This window comes from Stegodyphus dumicola, chromosome 5 (genome assembly GCF_044657685.1).
Source record: "Stegodyphus dumicola isolate Sdum_Otavi_A_Nest chromosome 5, ASM4465768v1".
Classification (NCBI taxonomy): Eukaryota; Metazoa; Arthropoda; class Arachnida; order Araneae; family Eresidae; genus Stegodyphus; species Stegodyphus dumicola.
The window spans coordinates 53387387-53409849 of record NC_140772.1 but is presented as its reverse complement, the minus strand read 5'-3'; the positions used below and the strand labels follow the sequence as shown (position 1 = coordinate 53409849).

At 33.6% G+C, this 22463-nt stretch overlaps 1 protein-coding gene across 2 annotated transcripts in view; it reads right to left on the bottom strand.

Moving 5' to 3' along the window:
* Positions 1-1649: 1649 nt before the first annotated feature.
* The window catches only part of LOC118187405 (sodium/potassium-transporting ATPase subunit beta-2-like), a 44587-nt gene continuing 23773 nt past the window's right edge, over positions 1650-22463 (bottom strand). The window contains exons 5-7 of one of the 2 annotated variants that reach the window (XM_035357623.2): positions 20075-20182; positions 15412-15655; positions 1650-1775 (exon numbers count right to left, since the gene is read on the bottom strand). In XM_035357623.2, the coding sequence (XP_035213514.1) occupies positions 15416-15655; positions 20075-20182 (348 nt within the window). In that variant the 3' untranslated portion in view covers positions 1650-1775; positions 15412-15415. Of the gene's footprint in view, positions 1776-13435; positions 15656-20074; positions 20183-22463 lie in introns of those variants that run through there. The other variant, XM_035357622.2, reaches the window with a different exon arrangement.

Below are 22463 nucleotides of genomic sequence, written 5' to 3'. Positions count from 1 at the left end.
GTGAACCTTTGCTTTTCCTTAACCGCTTGGTCAACTCGTTGAACAATGTCGTCTGGAGCGACAGACTTGCTTCATCATGCACATCAGTTCGGCCATCTTTAAACTTTTGACACCATTCATGAACACTAATATATAGCACTCTGTGTTCATCTCAGCTTATGAATATGACTTATGCAATAAAGAAAACTATTTGAACATACAATTTTTGTAGAATATGTATGGTAAAGTGTTTTGCCCCCTTCCGTTTTAGAAAACATTTTGGTACACTAAACTACTCGAATACATGATTTTTATTAGTGTTTTTAAGTTTAAACATGTAAATGTAGTTCAGTAGAACATTCATGGGCCTCCTAAACCTTTGTGCCCCTATGCGATGGCATTCCTTGCATACCCTTATTTACGCCACTGGCCCTGTTTTGTATAAATCCTTTCTTACTATCCGATATCAATAAATCAATAAAAAATATCCGATATAGCTTTATATCGATAAAAAATTATCAGTTTTATTATTACACTTTTTTGCAATAAGATTTGAATATGCTGATTAACTGCTGGTGCATGTTCAACTATTGATATTGATTTTGTCAGGATCCCCTGATTATGCAATCTTTAAGTCCAAACGAAAGAGAGGCATTTTCCTAACATAAAAATGAAATTACACATTGTTTCTAGTGTGTAATTAATAGATATTTAGTTTATTAAAATTGGATACAGAAAATAAATTATTCTATGCATAATTCGTACTTTTATTCACATTCCATGAAATTTAGAAACTGATTAAACTGCTAGAGATTGACAAATATTACTTGGAAAACTCTTTTAGTCCAGATCTTAAGAATTTATAGTATAGGTTAAAATGTACTATGTAGGTATATTAAAATGTAACATGCATACCTACAACACAAAGTAAATTTTACAAGGATTCAAATGATATTTTTTATTTAAAAGCAGGTTAAATGTACCTCTCGATAACATAAATGTAAAACTATAAGATAACGAAAAAACAATACTAAAAAATAATTGCAAAGCATTAAGGAAGAACATATTGAAATAATCAGAGACTGAAATAATGCACACACAAGACATGCACCGTTACACAATATTAATAACTCAAGAAATATTTTACACTGATAGCTGCATATATATACATATATTATGTTTGTTTATATGTGCATATATAATTATGTTTGTTTATACATGTGTGTGTTTGTATATATATAAACAATTTACTTACATAAAGCCATTCAGCTTAACTGCTGATACATATTTTAGCAATTAATTTTCCAAATTAAGTATCACAACTGCAGTATTTAATATATTTCAATTTTGTAATGCAAAATGAATATATTTCTCTTATTGGACATACATTAAAATGGAGATGAAAAGCATTCTGAAATGAAAACTTGATAAAAGTGGGCTTGAAATTAAAAGCTTTGAATTCTGCACAGAATATCTATAAAAACATGAAAACAAAATATTCCACTTTAATGCTATCTTATTATGAAGATTCATAACTTTACTAGGTATTTTACCACTGATTTAAAAAAAAATAATGCTGTAAAAATTTAGGAGTACAAGACATTTCTTTTGGATATTTTATATTTATAGTGTAGTAATAACATAGCAAAAACACAACAGCCAAAATAAAATCTTTTTTGAGACATTTAAAGTTTAATTTTCTGCAACTACATAGAAGTAAGAGGAAAAAGCAATATGTCCAACTGAAAAAATTTTTAGGTGAAACTGACTAGTGTTTTTTCAGCATCAGCAGGAACCTAAAAAAGACATAATTGGGAAAGAACAAATTCAATAACATTTATAATAATGGAATTTTTAACAACAAAAAATTTTATTGCCAGAATAAGTTACATAACATTCACAGAAGATGGACACCACAACAAATCCTGCCTAGCACAAATCTGCAATAATAGACATGTGAAAATGTCCACGTCCTGAATTGCTCTAACATGCACGAAAAGACACCAAGGTCTCTACATGTTATAACTTATGACTTTTGACTATAGCTATCTGACATTACTAGCCATGCTGAAACAATTTACACTCATGTCCAAAATTATCTTTACATACCCAAAAATGATGATATTCAATGAAATATCGAATCAATGTGATCCGTATTTGCAGGGAATGTGTGAAAACCAAGCCTAATTAGCATTATCCAATCAAAAGTAATCAAACGGTTTGTGATATGCAAATCTAGGCGTTACGTCATCCAAAGGTGAATCAAGCGCTTTGCGCAAACTGAATATTTGAGTGAATTTCTGCAACATAGCGTTTGATTTCAGTGTGTAGGGACTCAAAGCGGTTTGTTATGGCTTCGAAGTATCATTTGGAAGAATCTGTAAAGTGGCGAATTATCGGCTGTTTAGAAGCAGGGCAGTCAATCATGGAAACAGCCACATGTCTGAATATTTCAAGACAGACAGTCTCTAAGCTATGGAAACAGTTTCAAAATGATGGAAGTGTTGTAAGGAGGCCTGGACAAGGTCGGAAACGAATGACAACTGCTTCTGAAGATCGGTATCTGGCATTAACTGCCCATCGTAACAGAAAGGCTACTGCTCGCCACTTAAGTTCAGAGCTTGCAGCCGCCACTGGAACTGTTGCATCACGGCAAACAATATACAGAAGGCTTAATGAAAAAGGCCTTTATGCCAGAAAGCCAAGGGTATGTGTTTTACTGTCTTCACAGAAAAAGAGGGATCGCTTTAATTGGTGTAAAGAACATCAAAACTGGACTGAACATCAATGGTCCCATGTTCTCTCTACTGATGAGTCGCGGTTTAGTTTAACTGGTGATTCTAAACGTGTTTACATCTGGAGGGAGTCAGGAACACGAAATGATCCCTCGAACATTGTGGAACGTGACCGTTTCGGTAGTGGAGGTGTGATGGTATGGGGTGGAATAATGATCGATGGACGTACGCCCCTACACATGTTCAGCAGCGGATCTGTGGCAGGCCAGATATGTCGAGATGAGGTCTTAGATCTTGCAGCCGCCACTGGTTACAAATTATGTAAGACTTTTCAGGGGTGCATATGGACCTGACTTTTTATTTATGGATGATAATGCCCGTCCACATCGAGCAAACCTCGTTGATGAATTCCTTGAAAGTGAAGACATTAAGCGAATACCTTGGCCACCAAACTCTCCTGACCTTAACCCGATAGAGAACTTAAGGGACTACCTTGGAAGAGCAATTGCACGTATACATCCTCCTCCTAGAGATGTAAATGCTCTGAAGACGGCATTGCTGGAAGAGTGGAGATTAATTCCCCAAACTGTGGTTAACAACGTTATTTCCAGCCTTAAAACACGTTGTGATATGTGTGTACAAGTCAGGGGAGATCATATTCCATATTAAATTCGTAAGACTTAATTCTTTTTCTGAATCATTCCTTTTATTCTTAACTCTCTTTGTCACGCTTTATTACCAATTTTATTGTTTCATGCTACAATTTTATATCATATGAGGTGATCTTCAATTTTTTCTTTTGCATTTATGTGTCATCATGTTATGTATGATTCCACGAAAATTCATTAAATTATAAGTCATAGTCTCTGAGAAATCCGTGAATTTATGCATGTAAACATAATTTTGGACATGAGTGTATTTCCCATCATGCGACATGAAATAGCTAAATTTCCTTCCATGAATACCCTCTACTGGTATGACAACCACCATACTGAGTATATGTAATCTAAGTGGCAGTGTGAACTGTACTGCATCACTGTACAAATTTTTGACATAACTGAAGCACTCACTACATGTCAGTGAAATATATAACTATTCTGCAATTAAATCTGGCATAAAACAGCAACAAAGCTGTATATGAGCAGTCTGCTAATGTATTAGAAACCAAAAAATACTCGTCTTGAACAGCTCCAGTTTTAGTCCCTCTGAGCATATATTAGGGAAAATATTTCATCCATCCTCAGCTTACTCTTAGAAAACCATGACCTATATTGAATTGACTTTGAGATCTACATTCTCTGCCGTAACATTCCTTCACACCCACATAAAATCATTTGACTTCGACTTTATAATCTTAAATTTTATTTTAGAAATATATTTCATGCTCACAAATTCCCTCTTTATTAAACCTGCTTCCTTTAAGAAATATAAGAATAATTGTTGATCTTGGCAGAAATATAAAAGGAACAGCCTATTCACTACACCAGGTTTTCCTAACGTCATCCTTCCATTTGAAAAAAAAACTTCAAATTCTCCATTAACAATCTCTGAAACTTCTCAATAATGCCAAAACAAATGGCATGGTAATCAGAAAATATATGGAGATCGGAGCCTAATCTTCCATGAGCCAAACTATTTTCGTTTTCGATGTCAAACTTTACATCGCAATTGCCAATTGCAAAAAGAAACGACAATATAAAATCTAACATCACCAAACAAAAATGACGCCAAATGCAACACCATATCCTTAATAACAACCATCTTCACAGAACATTTTGGACACTCCACATCAGTTTCAATTGAAGGAAATAAACTGGATAATACTTTCCTCGGACTCAAAAATTGTCAACCAAAGAAATATACTCAAATTCACTAACAATGGATGCATCAACTCACTAAAATTTACAAGTTAATATCGTTCTTGGAATTCAACACACTGAACTATTTTATTTTCGCTCAACAATCGCGCCAAATAAACACTCGCCAAGTTTCACGCTCACCCCGCTTATGGAAGATTAACTAAAATCAGAATAAAATTATATTAAAAAAAAAAAAAAAATACAACTAAGCAACTTCTTGTTCTGCTCCACCGAAAAAATAGCACTTTCCAGTTTAAAACACGCGGGAATGCGACAGGGTTGTCGAAGTGGAGTAATCTAAAATTTGCTAGGTCCCACAAACACAACCGTCCGAAAAGTGTGGCAAGCCAGTAAATCGCCAGTACAGTCCCATGCTCAAACTGTACCAAATTGAGAAACTCCAATCAGAATGAACTAAAGTTTAGCTTAGAAAACAGTACAGCGATGAATCTTCAAGCAGGCCTGCTAACGACTAGCAACAGAAAGAAACTTGAGTGATTTTCTTCAGTTACTTCATGAGATAAGGAATCGAGTAGATTGAAATTTTTATGAAACTAATCACCAAATCTTAGCGTGAAATTCCAAGATATAGTGCCAAAAGAAAAAAATTGCAAAAATTTAAATATACTCATTACATTCAGCGAAATAAAGCTTTATGTTTGCCACAAGAAAACATACAGGCATAGGTGCCAAGGAATCGTGCCAAATAAAAACTCTGGCCAAGTTTCCCGCTCAGCTCGCTTATGGAAGATTAACTGAAATCGGAATAAAATAAAAAACAAAACTTTGAAGAGAACAGGAAAACATTCAGACATGCATAGACATAAATTCATACTGTAGTTATAACAATAAAGTAAATAAATTGTACTAATACTGTTTGCACCGTATAAGTGATGTTCGAAATCGTTAGTCTAGCTACTAATACATCGTCTCATTATTTCAAAAATAATGTTCTTAACCAGCAGAAAACAATTATTGAAAAAATTTATGGTTGGGTTATAAGGAATGTAGAGTCTGCAGATCTTTACAATTTACTTGTCATAAGAATACATGAGAATTTCTTTTCAGTGCTTTACTCAGAGCCATTTATACTACTAGCTATGAAAAATAAACTACTATAAACATACATGGTTATGAATAAATTAAAATATGCATACATAAAATAAATGCATAGATGCAAATAAATTAAAAAAATACATACATAAATCAAAATATAGTAATGAATACTCTAAAAATATACTTACCTTATAATTTTCAATTCCGCTTTTGGTGGTTGAATATGTATATTCAACCACCAAAAGCATTTTTAAAGATGGGAATAAAAATAGGCTGATGCACTTGAGCTGAAATGGCTGTAACAATTTGCCAGGAAATGGTGAAAACTAGAACCGTTCTTGCAGTTTCACCATTTATCAGAGCTGTTAAAAAACGAGTGAACCATGTTTTCGTTCATCCTCGAATATTGAACTATTAAATGGTGCAACATTTTACTGAAATTTTTAACAGTGTAGAATGAATGAAAATAGTGCTATGCATTGTATGTGTGTGCTAAATTTTAAATGAATAAAAGTATGTCGGGCTCTCTGATGCTACACTTGAGAGTTAGCTCAAATTTTAAAGTTCGAGCTCGAAACACCTCAAGGTTTCGAGCTGACTGCAAGGTATGTTCTGAGGTCTAGATATGCTGAAATTTTAACACATTAGTGTCTTGATTGTAGGCGGTAGTGTTGAATACCTGTACATATACACACCCGTGTTTAATATTCTCTTTGTAAAACACATGCCAAAGAGCACGAGGGTATAATTATATAAAAGTTTGAATGAAATAAATAAATGAGAATAGCGCACTTCGAAAAGGAATGTGCTCATGTTATTTGCCATCTAATATGTTATACGAATCACTAAATTAGTTTTCCTTCCAGATCTCTGGAAGAAGCCAGATAAATGAAAAGGATTTTAATTTAGATTCAAGTACAGATTAAGAATATTTGTCTCCGAAAGAAATCGTCTGTAATAATACAAATAATTTCTAGGTTAGAAATATTGGCCTCGTTTTAGAGTTTAAAATTTAAAGTTTTCAACAAGGTCATTTAGACCTAGTTTTCAAACTATTAAATTTTGGCGGGCACTATAGAAGGAATTTAAGTTTAACTAACATTTATTTTATTTTAAAAATATCTTCTCTTATTTTCCATTCCCTGGCAGAATAATAGCTTGAGTGAATTGAGTATTAATAATAAGCTTGAGTGAATTGTGTATTAATTCAGAAGTCAAAAAACAAAAATCAGCGTTGATGTTCATTTGAGGTTTTGCAGCTGAAGATGGTAGTTCGGTAAAATCATCGAAACTAGTCCTGTGAAAATTTTGTAAATATAACGCTGATTTTTGTTGTTTGACTTCTGAATTAGTATTTATTCGGCGTGTTATTGTGTCTGAATTGTGTATGCTAATGAGTTTGCAAACTGTATAGGTATTTCAGATATGGCCTTCAGCCAAGAGAAGAGGGAGACTTCTTGCTGCCTTGCACATGCTTTTCACTTAGTTCATGTCTGCCTTTAAGGCCAGAACTTACTTTCTGTTGATATTTGAAGAGGTACTGTAGTTTCTGCATTTCGCTCACCACATACGTATGGTCAAAAGGCCAAGCTTCGTGTTACTAGTCTCTGTAACGCATCCAAGTTTACTTCTTATTAAGTTAGTTTATTTCTTATTTTCTACATTTTAGACCATATGTGCTGGTCTCTGAATCCCGACGTGTGGGAACGGCTGTATGCTGTGAGAAATAAAGGGTTAACCCTTCTTGGTGGTGGTATATCTCCTATACAACAGATGAGCATAGTTTGAGTAAGCTCCCTGCTCCCATTCAGGATTTCTAATGGTTCCAAAGGCAATTAGAAGGAACAGCAGTCCTGACACCCTCTCTTAACATATATTATGAAAATTGTAATGAATCTTATTCTATTATTATGTGTAAATAAATGTGTTCGTTTGCAGTTTCATGTACAATCTCTTTATGGATGATTCAAGGCTATCATAATGATGGAAACTAAGGAGAAGACAAGGTAAGAAATTGCTTTTCTCTTTGGTAATTTGTTGTAGAAATATTTACAACACACTTTTGGATATAGGACTGTGCAGCAGATGTCCCTCTTGTGTGCTTCTATTGACCAAGCGTCATTGTCAACAGTGCATATTGTTGACCCATTATTGATTGATTGTAGTTCCTGGCAAAAAACCTTACAAGGTTATCTGCACCAAACAGTGAATACAGAGTATGTTTAAAGTTTCATATGGACAACTACTATACATGTCAGGTGAGGTGAAAACAGACTAAAAAAGAAATTACAGTTTATAATAATAAAAGTCAGTATCCTTTAAAAACTGGAACAACTTGTGATAATGGCTCTTCCCTATTAAGTTGTTTAAATCTAATTTTAGACATTGAAAATGATTTTGACAAAGATAATTAAAACTATAACATTCTAATAAAATATGGCGGACTGTCAGATCTTCTTTGTGCAATGAGGATTCTTCTCGCCTTTCAGCAAATATTCCCGAGTTGGTCAACAATGGCCGATTCTCAACCAGGTCAAAATAACTTGTTCCCTTCTATTTGCCGTAGACGGCCAGCATTCAATTGTGGGTTTAATATTTCTGAGCTTGTTATTCATTTGGTCATCCCAATGCATCTGCAATTTATTACAATTTTTATGTTTGATCATCATACTGATATCTGTGAGTGGGATCTGGAAATTAGATATTGTACTAACAGTTTTTGTTGTGATGTCCGCTACTTCATTCCCTTTCATGCCAACATGGCCAGGGATCCAGAATAAAGAATCTGATATCCCCGATATTTTAAAGTCTGGTTAACCCTTTGCGGCACAGTATGTCTGGTCTGGACACACCTAAAAATTCCCTTCTGTACGCACAGAAAAATTGATTGAAAAAGGATTTATAGGTTACTCTGAACCTTCTTTATTTATTGTAGATGGCAGCTCAACACAAACCAGTCCATATATTTTAGCCATGTTTAGTTTTTTAAGAGCCTCATTTTTCAAAGAAATCTTCCATATTTTTTTAGGGTATAAAAGGAATTGCTTGAAAAAAAATTTCTATGTTATTTTTTTGGCTGTATGCTAATATTTTTATTCTGTATTAGTTTTAAATTTTACGTTGAAATCTTGCCTAAAATCAAACGGCGAACTCTAGGTGTGCCCAGACCGGGCTCACCGATAATCTAGAACAACTGAGAGTATGTATTCTTTGTTTCTCTGCATCTCATGGATCAGTTCATTGACAACAATGCTCGTTTCAGCACTCTTTCCGAAGCTCTATTCAATCAGTGTGCCACTTTGGGCACACCCACAGAATTAAAACGATAAGTGCTATCTTCAAAATTTTGCTTGTGTACTCCTCTAGGCCTAATTATACTGGCTACATTTTTTATCAAATTTCCGACTTTAAAAGGTAGCATGCCGGAAAGGGTTAAGCTTCAGAATTCTGGTAATATTGGGATCTGGGTTATGCTCTTTGAATAAAGTTAGGACACTCAAGGAATCTGTATGGAAAATAAAATTCTTGCAATGATGTTTTGAGAGAAACATTAGAGCCTGATAAACTGCAGTAAGTTCAGAGGTAAAAACGGAGCAAGCCGGGTGTAATCGAAATTTCAGAATAGATTTTTCTAGTACAAAGGCCGCAGCAACATGATCTCGGCACTTTGATCGATCTGTATAGGGAGGGATATAATTTCTGTATTTATGTCTATGTTATATTTCTGTATTATGTATTGATTTCTGTATTATGTTCATGTCATAAAGATCTACTTGTAAATGATATCACTTGTACTAGATTTATCCCAGTATTAGAGACTGAAATTTCCAGTCCTCCCATGGTGGTGTATCAAAAGGATTCTCCAACTGTGAATTTATACTAGTCATATTATATTATTCTAGTAAGATGCTAACTCTTAAACCAAACAATGGGATACATGATGGGCATGCCTGATATAAACGAGAGCATGCATCACTGAGTAAATGTAGATGGTTCGGATTCTAGATCTGTGACATGATTTTAAAATACTACTTGAGACAAAGTTGCTCACATCTTAAATTCAAAGAAGTCTTGATGCTTTCCACATACAGGCTTTCCACTGGAGAAGTTCTAAAGGCGCCAGCACAGATCCGAATTGCTTGGTGGTGTACCAGATCAAGTTTGGCAAGCAAGGAAGGTCTTGCTGACCCCTAAATGACTGTCAATTTTTGAATGGATAAGGGACGTACATATAAGCAGCATTGAATTATTGACGGCTTCGATGCCAGTCGGGAGTAATATAATGAAAAAAAAAAAAGAACTTGTGTATTTTGTGATTCCATGACTTATATTCCTGATTGTTGCAATGTAGTAATGAATCTTACTTTGGAAGAAAGAAGAAATATATTTTCGTGTAAAGGAGCTTGCTTTAACTTTTTACAAAAAGCACAGCATTTATCACGGAACTGCCCCATTAAGAAAACTAAACGTGGATTCTGTTCTGGATTACATCACAAATTTTGTTGCGTTTAGCAACAAAAAAGGGGAAAGAATAAATAATATGAATTCAGAGTCTACCGATCTAACTACTCAAAGCAAATGAAAGGTTTTTTTACAAACGCTAACTGTTTACACTGAAAATGAAAATTCAAGGCTACTGGTGAGGACGATTACTGGGAGCCAGAAAAGTTACATTTCAAAATATATTGCAAAAACCATGTGTTTGAAGAGCAGAGGAAAAGAAACGATAACTCATGTGCTTTTCGGAGGTAAAACAAATTACTTCAGTTCATGATAGATATACAATTAGGTTATCCAGTTTGGGTAAAAAATTTTAATTTGTTATGGATGTCAATGGTCAGGAGCATATTTCCTTAGGCATACCTAGAATTAATGGTCATAATATCTTACAAAAATAAAAAAGAATGAATATTTTTGTAACCGATTCTTATATGAATAAGAAGTTTTGTTTCTACGAAAAAGACATTAATGAAATTCATATCTTATTGGGCTCTGACACTGTAAGAAAATTATTAACTGGTAATGTAAAACAACTTTCTGGTGGACTCATCGCAGTAGAAACATATTTAGAGTATACAGTTTTAGGAAAATCTAAACATAAATCTAACTTTCAAGCAAAAATTTCACTGTTGGTTCACTCTTTACTTACGAATCTTGGAAAAAATATAAGATTTATGGGAATTAGATTCTCTAGGATAAAAGATCCCAGTGAAAAGCGAACAAAATTAGAACTAAGATCTTGCTTTGAAGCATTTTGAAAACACGGTAGCTAGAAATAAAGAAGGCAGGTACATTGTTTGCATTTGTCGGATTGACGGCCAAGCAAAACTTAGATAGTTTTGATCTGGCTAAGAAAAGACTGAAGAACACTGTAAGATCTTTGAGAACTGTAGGAAGATTAAATGATTATAAAAATGTATTTGAAAAATGGGAAAAGTAGGGCATTATCGAAAAGTTCGATTTGAATGAGTCTAATAAAATTGGTAAATTTTACTACTTACCTCAACAACCTGTGTTTAAAGAAAAACGATTTGTAGAAAAGGGCCCCCAAATCTCGTTGAAATACCTTCAATTTTGAATTGTTTTGAATTAGCAAAAATAGGAGTCATATCGGATAATCGAAAAGCCTTTTTACAAATTGCTCTATATGAAAATGATAAGAATTTCCTACGCTTTTTGTGGTGGTTAGGAGGAAATCCTAAGAAGTTTATTATATACCGGCATTCCCACAATGTTTTCGGCCTTTCGTGCAACCCATTTTTATTAGAAGCAGTTTTAAATTATCATCTAAAGAATGCACCTGACCGTTTGAAAATGGCAGCTGAAAAACTGAAAGACTCGATGTATGTGGACAATTGCATTACGAGTGTAGACTCAGTTGAAGAACTAAAGTCTTTCCAACAAGATGCGAAAGAATCGTTAGCTATGGGAAAATCTGATCTGCGTGGCTGGCTTCACAGTGAAGTATGTGGTCAAAATTTTGAAAGGAAAATTGACCATCATAAATCAGATCTATCTGAAGAGCAGGTACTGGTGCTTGCATGGAATTTAGAAGAGGAATCCCAGTCTGTCACATACAGAGAAAAAAGAACATAGAGACATGGAGACTAAACCATGGATAAGTAAGTGGATAAGAAACAACTTCTATATGGTTTCCTTGAATTAATCTCTCCATGTGTAATTGATTCAACAATTTTTCTTTCACAGCTATACATAAATTCTCACATGCATCATTCAAAACTATACTTGGCATTTAATAGACCTGCATATTTTTAGTACATCTACTACTGCTAGTCACTACCATGTGAATGACTATTTTTTTTAGTGCCTCATTTGACTTTAGAAAAGTATGAAACCTTGCTTTGCAACTATATCAGAATCTCGTTTATCATTCTATAATTATATCTGTGGAAACCAAAAGTATGTCTATTATATGCTAATTTCAAATGGAACCTGTTTCGGAATATGTTGCTAATTACCTTTAAAATATTAGGACTGCACAAAACATGTAACGATTGAAGCACTTCATATAAAACTCACTACTACAATAGTTTCAGGTACATGCTAAGATTCTGACAAACTCTTTCTCTGTTCAGCTTATGGGATGCATCTCGCACATGGCTTATGTCCTAGATTAGCTTGTGGGATGCATATTGGCATATGTTCCATCCCCCAGTATTGGAAATGCACCATATGCAAAAAGGGCATGAACGAATATTTAGGCCGCATTACTAAAGAGTCGGATATAGATCCTGACAAGCTAACTATTCCGGAAAATAAATGGCATATCCTAAAAAAAGGACCTAGAATTTATTACTTTTAGAAATTGTGGGCGAAAACCACTTTCAGAAGCAATACTATGTGGATACTTTATGAAATATAAATTATGAAATAAAAATATGTAAATATATCACCCAAGTCTTACTTTTCAGTTAAGTGAATTGGTATCTCATAAAGGCAAAGTATGACTGTTCTCTTTTGGATTGATTATACTGAGGATGTGGGATTTCAGTAATTTTACAGTCACAATAAGTTGACTAAGAAGAGGAAAGGGATAAAAATTTTGTTTTCCACAGCAACCAAGCCTAACACAAAAATGTTTAGTTAGATTAAATATTAAAAAAAGACTTTTTACTATCTGATGTTTAACAATAAATTAATAGTACATACAAGATATATTAAAATTTTAAAATTAAACAAAAGAGGATATCTTTGGTATGTTTAGCCCATAAGCTTTCAGCAGAAATCTATGTTATCTAAAAACTACAATGGGTACCAGTTCTTAAAATTGTTACAACATTAATATTCAGGAAGTTTTCAAATTAGTAAGAACAAGATATATGGAACACCTCTTTTTACAGAGTCTGAAGTATGGAATTACTTTTTTTTAAGACAGCATGAAGAACAAACTGTTTCAAAGTTTCAATACCACAAAAGAGTTTTTCAAGCAGCAGACCAACTTACTGAAAAAGAATACATAATCTATTTTTAAAAATGCCTATTTAAATAATACAGCAATTATTTATTGTTGCTTCTTTTTAAGTGCTTTACCGGACTTCAGTATTTATGAAATAATGGATATCTGAAATGTTACCCAGTTAACAAAATACATGATTATCTGAAGTCATCACATGCATTAGCAATCACGATCAAAACTTCATCAACATTTTAATACCTAAAAATGAAATTTACTTTGTTCAAAAAAAAAAATTCAATTGTAGGACAAATTAATGTTACTCAAAAGAAAGAATTAAATTCAAATTCTTTCAAAATTTATTTCACTTTTTAAATGGAAATGACGACATATATTCTTTAAAGTCAGTTTTATTTCCTTCCTAAATACATACACAACATTTGCAACAATTCAGTACATATAATAAACAATAAAATGAGAAGAGATGTCTGAGTTACAATTGTGCATTCTTTTTTTTTAAACTCCAGTTTTTTTATCAGAATTTTTCTAGCATACATGATCTAATGGATCAAGAATGCTAGAAGATCTGTCTTCATCATTATATACAGAAATATGTTTGTGATAGGACTTAAGACAGCACATAACTTAAGGCAATAAAAAAAACATTACTGACATATTAAAACTGATACAATTTTTTGCATTATTCTCATGCTGAAAATCTGTAAAGATGAAGTGCAACACAGAAACAAAGAATAATAAAATGTCTATAAATTTATTCAGAAGGTTTAATGTTTCTGGTATTAAAACTCTTCAAAGTTTATTTTGTAAAGAATGCCAAAATATTAAACTTGCAGTATAAAAAATAAACTTATTTCATTTTTAATTTTTTAATAAGTTTATATTAAATATTTAAAATAATGAACTGTGCTAAACATTTTTATCACAAAAAAAGAAAAGAAAGCCAGACACTATAGTTACAAACATTTTTAAAAATTACAAAAAGTCTCAAGTGACATCTATTGCTTTAGGTAGAAGATTTTTCAGAAAAGGGAATGAAAATAAATGACAGAGATCACTTTAAAAGAAATGTTATTCAAATGCTAAACGAAACAGTAGCTGTACTTAAAAAAATGCACCCAAAACACTTCTCCAAACATGTGGATATGAAAAACAAATGAGCTGCCAACAATTGGAGGAACGTAGATACAAAGCACCCTCAAATCACTAAAATTTTTAATTTGTTCTTTTATGTGAATACATATTTAATTTATATTTTAATTGCTCAGCACTATAAAAATTAATTTCATTAATTCATGTAACACTTGTTCATAAAAACAAAAAAGCCCCATTTACAGAAATTTTGAAACCATAAAACCACACTGCAAGAAAGTTGCTAAGTACTATTTAAGCAGGAAAACAGTCACTGAATTCTAAAAAATATGAAGCTAATTTAGTTGATCCCTCATAAAACTTATTTCAACAAACATCATTAAAATATGAAACATGGCTTAAACACTTTTATATACATCTAAAATTTAAATTATACTTTAAACAACCTATAATTAATGATATGTCTTGATGCAACAAAACGGGACAAGCACTATAATACAATTTTCATGCAAAAAATGAACAGATCCAACAACAAAGAGAGAAAATGCAAACTACAAAGTCAACAGAAGGGAGAATAAAGTTAGCTTATCTATATAAGAAGCATTCCAGAGTAAGATTTAAAAAATGCAGGCATTACAGCAGTTTAAAAATGCACATGTGATAAAAGTATGTGTAGCTAATATTTTAATAACTGAATTAGGACTTACAACAAATTCAGTTTACTAACTATGATAAATGCCCTAAGTCCATTTCTTGCTTTACAAAGCACAATTCAACAAGCTGACCACTGTTTTGAAGAAAGAAGACCATACAGATGAGGGAATCTATTGCACTAATTACATAAAAGGCTAATCTATCAAAGCACCAGTACCAAATATAATATTTTATATAATTTAATCTCTAGAAAACCAATTAATTGTATCTAATAATCAAGATCACAAACTGACAAACTGCCATAAAGCATCGAGAATATTTGGCAACATGATGTTTATATAAATACCTCATCTATAAAAGTTCAACACCTTATAATATGCATAGTCTTTTTTATACACATATACCACACTATATTAATAATTGAATATATATAGCTTTTGTGCATATATTTCGTGTTTCCAGATGGTAATGGCACACATTCAAAAAGGTGTAGCAGAGCACAGTTAACCCATAACAATCTATAAACAAAAAATACTAAATGAAAAATGCAAAAAACTGACAGAGAGAATGACAGATTTTAATTTTATATATTTTAAAGTCTTACCACTTTAATCAACTAACAGTTCAAAATGCACACTTCCTAATCTGTCTCCTCTATCATACACAATGTTTTTGGCCCAAGCGCGACATTCAATATTTACCAGCACACCACGATTGATATTGGCAAATTGAACGAACACAAATGGTGACATATAACCTTTTTGGTTTAAAAATGGGAAATACTTGAATTCTATGCCTTGAGCTGGATAATATTCTACATCCCCAATGTTGTCCTTATCAGCAGAGTTCTAGGATAAGAAATAAATATATGAGCAACAAAAAAAAAAACACATAAAATTATTCAGTATACTTTATTTCTTTTGGTCTATAAGTAATATATAAGCAATAAGAATAAAAGTGGGATAACACAATCTTTTTTTTTTTAAAAAAAAAACTTTTTACAGAAAAATAGTCAATATGCATTCATCTATTCTGATTTACATAACATTTAAAGTACATATATTCCTTGATAAAAGTTTGATTAAAAAAATTTTTTTCGAAAATTACAGTTTCTTTTGGGAGGAGAGAACATAACAATGGTAGTTTAAAAAAAAAAGAGTGGATGCTTCATAAATTAAATATATAATTGCATTTATAATGAATCAAAATGATAAATCTGTTCTGCATATATCTTTCAAGTTCTAAATAGCATCACCTATATATGATCAGGACTACTAACCAATAATTCCACAATGCTTAGCCATTTAAGTATTTCACCAATACAATATTTCTTTCATAGTATTATTTTTAAGTATAAACATTTTCACTCCCCCCCACCCTTCACACAGAAAATATTACATTTGTTTAGTTCCTTAAGTAGATATATACAGAATTCTGCTATCTTCAATTCAAATTCAAGGTTTCAACCAGAGATCTGTATGTAAGTACGTGAAGATAATTACTTGTAAAAAGCATGGTAAACTATAATTACACTGGTGTGTAAAAATTAAGGACGAGACGGTTTTTTTCAATATAACTTTGTACAAAAGCTTTCCAAGTCAACACATTTAATACTGTAAGATCCCCAATACATAAGGACATGAGTAATATAAGCAACACTTACTAAAAGAGAAATCAGAGGGATAAAAAGAAGCTTTATTGAAAAAGTAGCATGGAGCGCAATGCGACTGAAGGCCGAAACATCCCTGTGATGGGTGTCCAGCAAGAAACATCCGGTCTTCAATAAGGGATATGATCTCCCCTGACTGCTAGGCAGGTTTCACAGCGTCTGCCCATGCTGAGAATGAGGGTGTCAATGAGTTGTTGAGTCATTGCTGCCCATTCGTCTTGCAGCGCCAATCGAAGCTCCGGAATCGTTACTGGTGGTAAGGTACAAGCTGCCAAGCATCTGCCTAGAAAATCCCATACATGCTCGATGGGATTGAGATCCAGAGATCGTGCCGGCCAATTCATACGTTCAATATCCTCACTCTCTAAGAGCTGTTCGGCAGCTACTGTGCGATGACATGGTGCATTGTCGTCCATGAAAAGGAACTGAGGACCCATAGCGCCTCTAAAATGACGCACATATGGAAGAAGAATCTCGTTACAATAACGGGTCCCGTTGACTGAACCTGCGTCGAAGATGTGAAGGTCTGTACGACTACCAAGCATGATGCCTCCCCAAACGAGAACACCGCCACCTCCATACCTGTCCCTTTCAATGATGTTTGAGAGATGATTGCGGCTTCCCCGCTCTCTCCAGATGAGTATGCGATGAGAATCACTACTCAGACTGAATCTGCTCTCATCTGTAAAGAGTATTCGTCCCCATTCATTGTCTCTCCAATTCCGGTGTTCCCGGCACCACAGAGAACGCCTTCTCCGATGGGCAGGCGGTAGAGGTACACACCGTACAGGGCGTCGTGCAAACAGACCACCACCGTGCAGTCTTTTGGCCACGGTAAAACGCGATATCGGTCGTCCAGTCGCCTGTGTCGTGTGTCTAGCAATTACTCCCGCTGTCTGCCGCCTGTTTCTTCTGGCCTGTAAGCCAATATACCGGTTATCTGCGGGTGTGGTTCCTCGTGGACGACCACTACTAAACCCCCGGATAGCTGTTCCTATAGTTTGAAATTGTCTCCAAAGTCGTGAAACGATGCTGTGAGCAATTCCGAACTCTGCAGCCACACTTGTCACACTGCGGCCTTCCTCCAACTTCCCAATGATTCGACCTCGGGTAAAAGCATCAAGAGGTCGTCTAACAGGCTGATTATTCGCCATTTCTCGCTGAGGCAGCAACTCGGTGTGATTTTAACTGCTATACGGCATGCAATGTCTTTGCCAGAAATACTGATCTTACACCGACAACATGCTTTATACTACTCAAACACTCCCCCATTACGTCTACCTGCATATCTGTGCATGTGCTACCGTACATCACCTTACTTAATCTCCTGATTGGTCTTTCTGTCCACTCTGCCTCTTCGTTCAGCTGATATGCTAATTTTTCGACTTTGTCCTTAATTTTTGCACACCAGTGTATTATAAAAAACTTGAAGAATTTATATTTCTGTTTCTTCAGTGATTCAACAACTTTTCCCTTTCCAGAGAACACAATGATCACATACTTAAGTGCCTTAATAAAGTTTTGGTGTGATTGTTGAAAAGTTGTTGAAAAAGGATCAGAACTGAACCATTTGTATTCAAGTATCATTTAATCAACCAGCATCATATTCAGAGGTGGTACATAACAAGCTTCAGGGGCGATCCTAGAGGGAGGGGCAAGATGGTACACAGCACATGGGTAGTTAAATTCAAGAGTGGCAAAAGAATTATCAAACATATTTCTGTAAAAAAGGGCGGCCAATTTTAATTTGTACGTGGCTGCCGGGCAGTCTAGGATTGGCACTGAAGCTCACCAAATGTATCATAAATGTAATTTTAACAATAGCTGTGCCCAAACAAATCCCCCCATACACACATTGCGGTTGATTTGAGTTGCCATCTACATATTGAGGTCGGAAACTTTTCAGACAGGTGTCATATGTAGAAATAATGCATTTAATTTACAGAAAAAGATTAGAAAGCACTAACTAAAATTCTGTTAAGAATTTAAAACTAGTGCATATGGTAAAAGCACTTTTATTTCTGATATGAATTTATTAACCCTTAGTATTCAGTTTATTACCATCGTATTCAGTTTGTATATGCTGGTTGGAATTAACTTTCATTGAATGAACAGTAATACATAATGTGCAAGATTATGAAGTTCGTTGACTTAATATAACAGAAGATCAGCATGGTGCTTTGCTCTGGTGACTAAGAGCATGTATACGACTGGAGCAGCAAAAAAGCTTTTATGGCTGAGAGCAGACATACAATTGATTGTAAAGCTTATCTACGCTAGGCAACTGAGAAAGAAAATTATTACAAACACAATGGATTTCCTAGTACAATTTTTTTAATTTAGTCAGACAAAAAGAATCCGGTGCTCTTTTTTTTATACACTAGCTTTCCCACCATAATTTAAATGCCAGTTCCTTAAATTTTAAGGGACCCCATAAGTATTGCACAAATCTGACATGTGTGTGAGTGAAACTGTCAATTTTTTTCACTTGTACTGTAATATACTATTGCAGTTTTAAGTCGTCAACTTTAGTTTCTAATTTTAAGACATAGAACAATGTGAACATTTTAAATAAGTAACAGATGAACTGACAGCATCACATGCAAAGCAAGGAAAATGAACATTTATATTACAAAAAGAATGTGTCGAAACGCTTTCATTTTTTTCTTTGTCTGTATAATCTTTATCTATTTTCAGATATATTGTGTAAAAATATTTTGGCAATTGTAAAATTAATGTAATAAGTTAAAGAAGTATCAAAACTGCTAAAATTTTTGGCGACTCCCTGCTACATGGTCTCGCATCCGCCTTGGGAGTTGCGACCCACAGTTTAAGAAACCCTGCTTTAGAAGAAGAATCTGAGGGGCAATAGTTTTTTTCTGATAGCATGTGGACTTTTCCAAAAATATTAACCTATGATTTCACCCAGTAACATTTGAAAGTGAAAGAAAATAAAGACAGTAAGTTTTTGCCAACTGACTGTTTCCGAAGTACTTGAACAATTTATTGCAAATAAAAACACCCAGCTTTGATATCAAAAGTTAGTTGGAATAGTTTAGATGATTCAGAAGGAAAGAAACTACCAAATTACGTTGCTTCAGTAACTTATTTAAAATAATATCAAATTGCATTATTTTTTATTTATGCATTATCATTTTTTATTAATTCTTATAAACAAAGAGTTTAAATATATATATTACATATGTTTACATATGTATCCAATTCACTCTATCTGTGGGAAAGTGTATATTTGAGGATGATGTCCTCTGCAGATGAGCAGAAGCATGTTCTTGACAAGTATACCATAAAGGAAAAGAGTAAATTATTTTAGATTCAGATGTATGTATGCTGGTGTCTACTACTACTGAATAATTGTCAAATATATCACAAGCAGTATCACTAACACATTTTAAAAGTTTACGATTTAAATTTTAATCAATTTTTTAAATCTTCTAGAAATTGTTTCGAAGCTAAAAACCCTTTTTCTAAAAAGCTCCTATGAAATAGCTGAATTAATCTCTTTCCTTGAATTCTGGGTTAATCATAAAAAAGTATTTCTAATAGTATAAAAATATACAACAGAAATAAATATACATACTTCACCAACACATGTAATGTATACCAAATCCTTCTTAAATTCTTTTTTTAAATGTTCAGCCAATTTTGGTGGTGCTTCATTATATGATTCAGGTACCCAATCATAAATCTTAAAAGAGAAAAATATCATTTAATATCTTCATAAATATCATTTAATATCTTCATAAATATCATTTAATATCTTCATAAATATCATTTACTATATACTTACAGCAAAAACCAGTGACAACTGTCTTAATTTTTGATGCATTAACCACAAGCCTTCGATATACACACTCTTGGTCACACGACACACATCTATTCTTCCATTCCTCAGTGCATCATGTCTAGCATGATGGTCTGCAATCCATGCTTTATCCGTTCCCAGACTTCTTCAAGGGACATGAGCATTGATAGTAAATAAATTTGGTCTTTTAAAAAACCCCCAAAGAAAGAAATTGAATGGTGCTCAATCCGACAAACAAGGCCAGGGAAGAAGGATATTGTCTCTTGTTGCATCAGTCCAATTCAGCTTTGGTGAAGAACACGATTAAGAAGCTCTAGTACTTTCCTCTGAAAATGGGGTGGAGCACAGTCCAGTTGCATAATGTAAGCATCATAACTGGTGTTCAGTTAGTAACAACCAGGTTTCAACACGTCTAGAAATGTGTCACCGGTCACAGTTTCTTGTTCGAAGAAAAATAGACTACACTTTCTCAAAGATAGAAATGCTCACTTTTGGAGAGTCACAATGATGCTCTAGCTGTGCATGTAGTTTCTCGCTTCCCCAGCTACTGACACTGTGTTTGTTCACTTACCCACTTGCATGAAAAGTGGCTTCAATTCGGAAAATGAGTCTTTCTACAAAACTATCTGCCTTCATTTTTAACTGCATCTCTTCAAAAAAGTCATGCTTTTTCACTTTGTCAGTTGGTATAAGATGTTGAACTAATCCCACTTTATGTGGTTTAAAACATAGCTGTTTATGCAACACCTTCCACACTGTATTCTTTGACATGTACAACTCCCTACTTGCTTTACTAAGTGCTTTACTTCACTGAAAAACTACTCACTACTTCCTTTACTTCATTGAAATGCCTTGCACACTCTTTCAACATTTGCATCAGACACATGAGGTCCACCAGAACTCTTGCTTTACAAAAGCATCCAGTATTTGCAAACTGTTGGTACTAACTAGTTATTCTTGTATGGTGGGTCTTTCCTAAACCATGCACAAAACTCACACTACACTAATGCTAACCACAGATCTGGACACCTGAAAATGGAGCACACAAAAAGTTTTTCCTGTATGATGCCATCTTGGAAACTAAACGCTGCAAGTGTGCAGTAAGCTTGACACACAAACTGCAGGTAGAGCATCAATGCTTACAATGTAGGTTTTGCAATGGATAAGGTTATATATCAATTTATTGTTAACTTTTAAATCTCCATTCATTTATAAACACAATGTATATCATTTACTATCTTAAGGGAAAAAAGCATAGAATGATGAAACTCTTATAAAAATAGTATCAGAATTTCAAATTTTACAACAAATATTCTGCATTATTTAGCAACTGAAAAGTATGTTATAAAAAAGGATGAGATTACTTAGGCAGCCCAGGCATTGTCAATTGTACACTTCCGCTTCACACGAAAGAAAATTGGATTACCTTCAGAAGGAGTTTCTACTATATGATACAACCACATACCTGTTCAAAGTATGTTTTGAGTTATATTACCACAAAAAACACCAGAATTTATTATGTACTGAAGCTTGGGAAAAACACAACTCAAACTTTTGAAAAAGTACAGGAAACAAGCATGCTTTATTGAAAATACAAGTTTTCAGGTGGCAAAAAAGCTTTTTTGGAAAGAAATGAAACTTAAAGACGGTAACCCCTCTGAAGATCTTGCATATTAAAAATGTATGAAAAATTACATGGCAAGACAAAATGAGAGACAGGATGATTGCAGAAAGTTAAATTTGAAACACTGACTTTCTGCAACCAACCTGACTGTCAAGTAGGAGGCAGTTTTAATTTTTGATTATGTAGAAAAGTTTTTAATTTTAGAGTTGCAGCAGAATCTGCAAAGTGAAAGCATATTTGGATGTCAACTAAGCAAAAAGTGGAATTGCAGGAAATATGGATAGAGGAATATCTCTCTAAAATTTAATGGCATCAGAAAGTAAACAACAATTTTTTTAAAAAATCTGATGGGTACACCACACGAATTCCTTATACAAAATATCAAATCATACGCAATTTTCCTGCATTTCATTTAAAAATATTGAATTAACAGTTAACGAATTTTGAATTAAATCTACTTCCTCAATAGTGTATAAACCACAACAGAATAAATGCACTCTTCAAAGTTCACTGTATCATTTTATAACTCAGAGTGCAAAA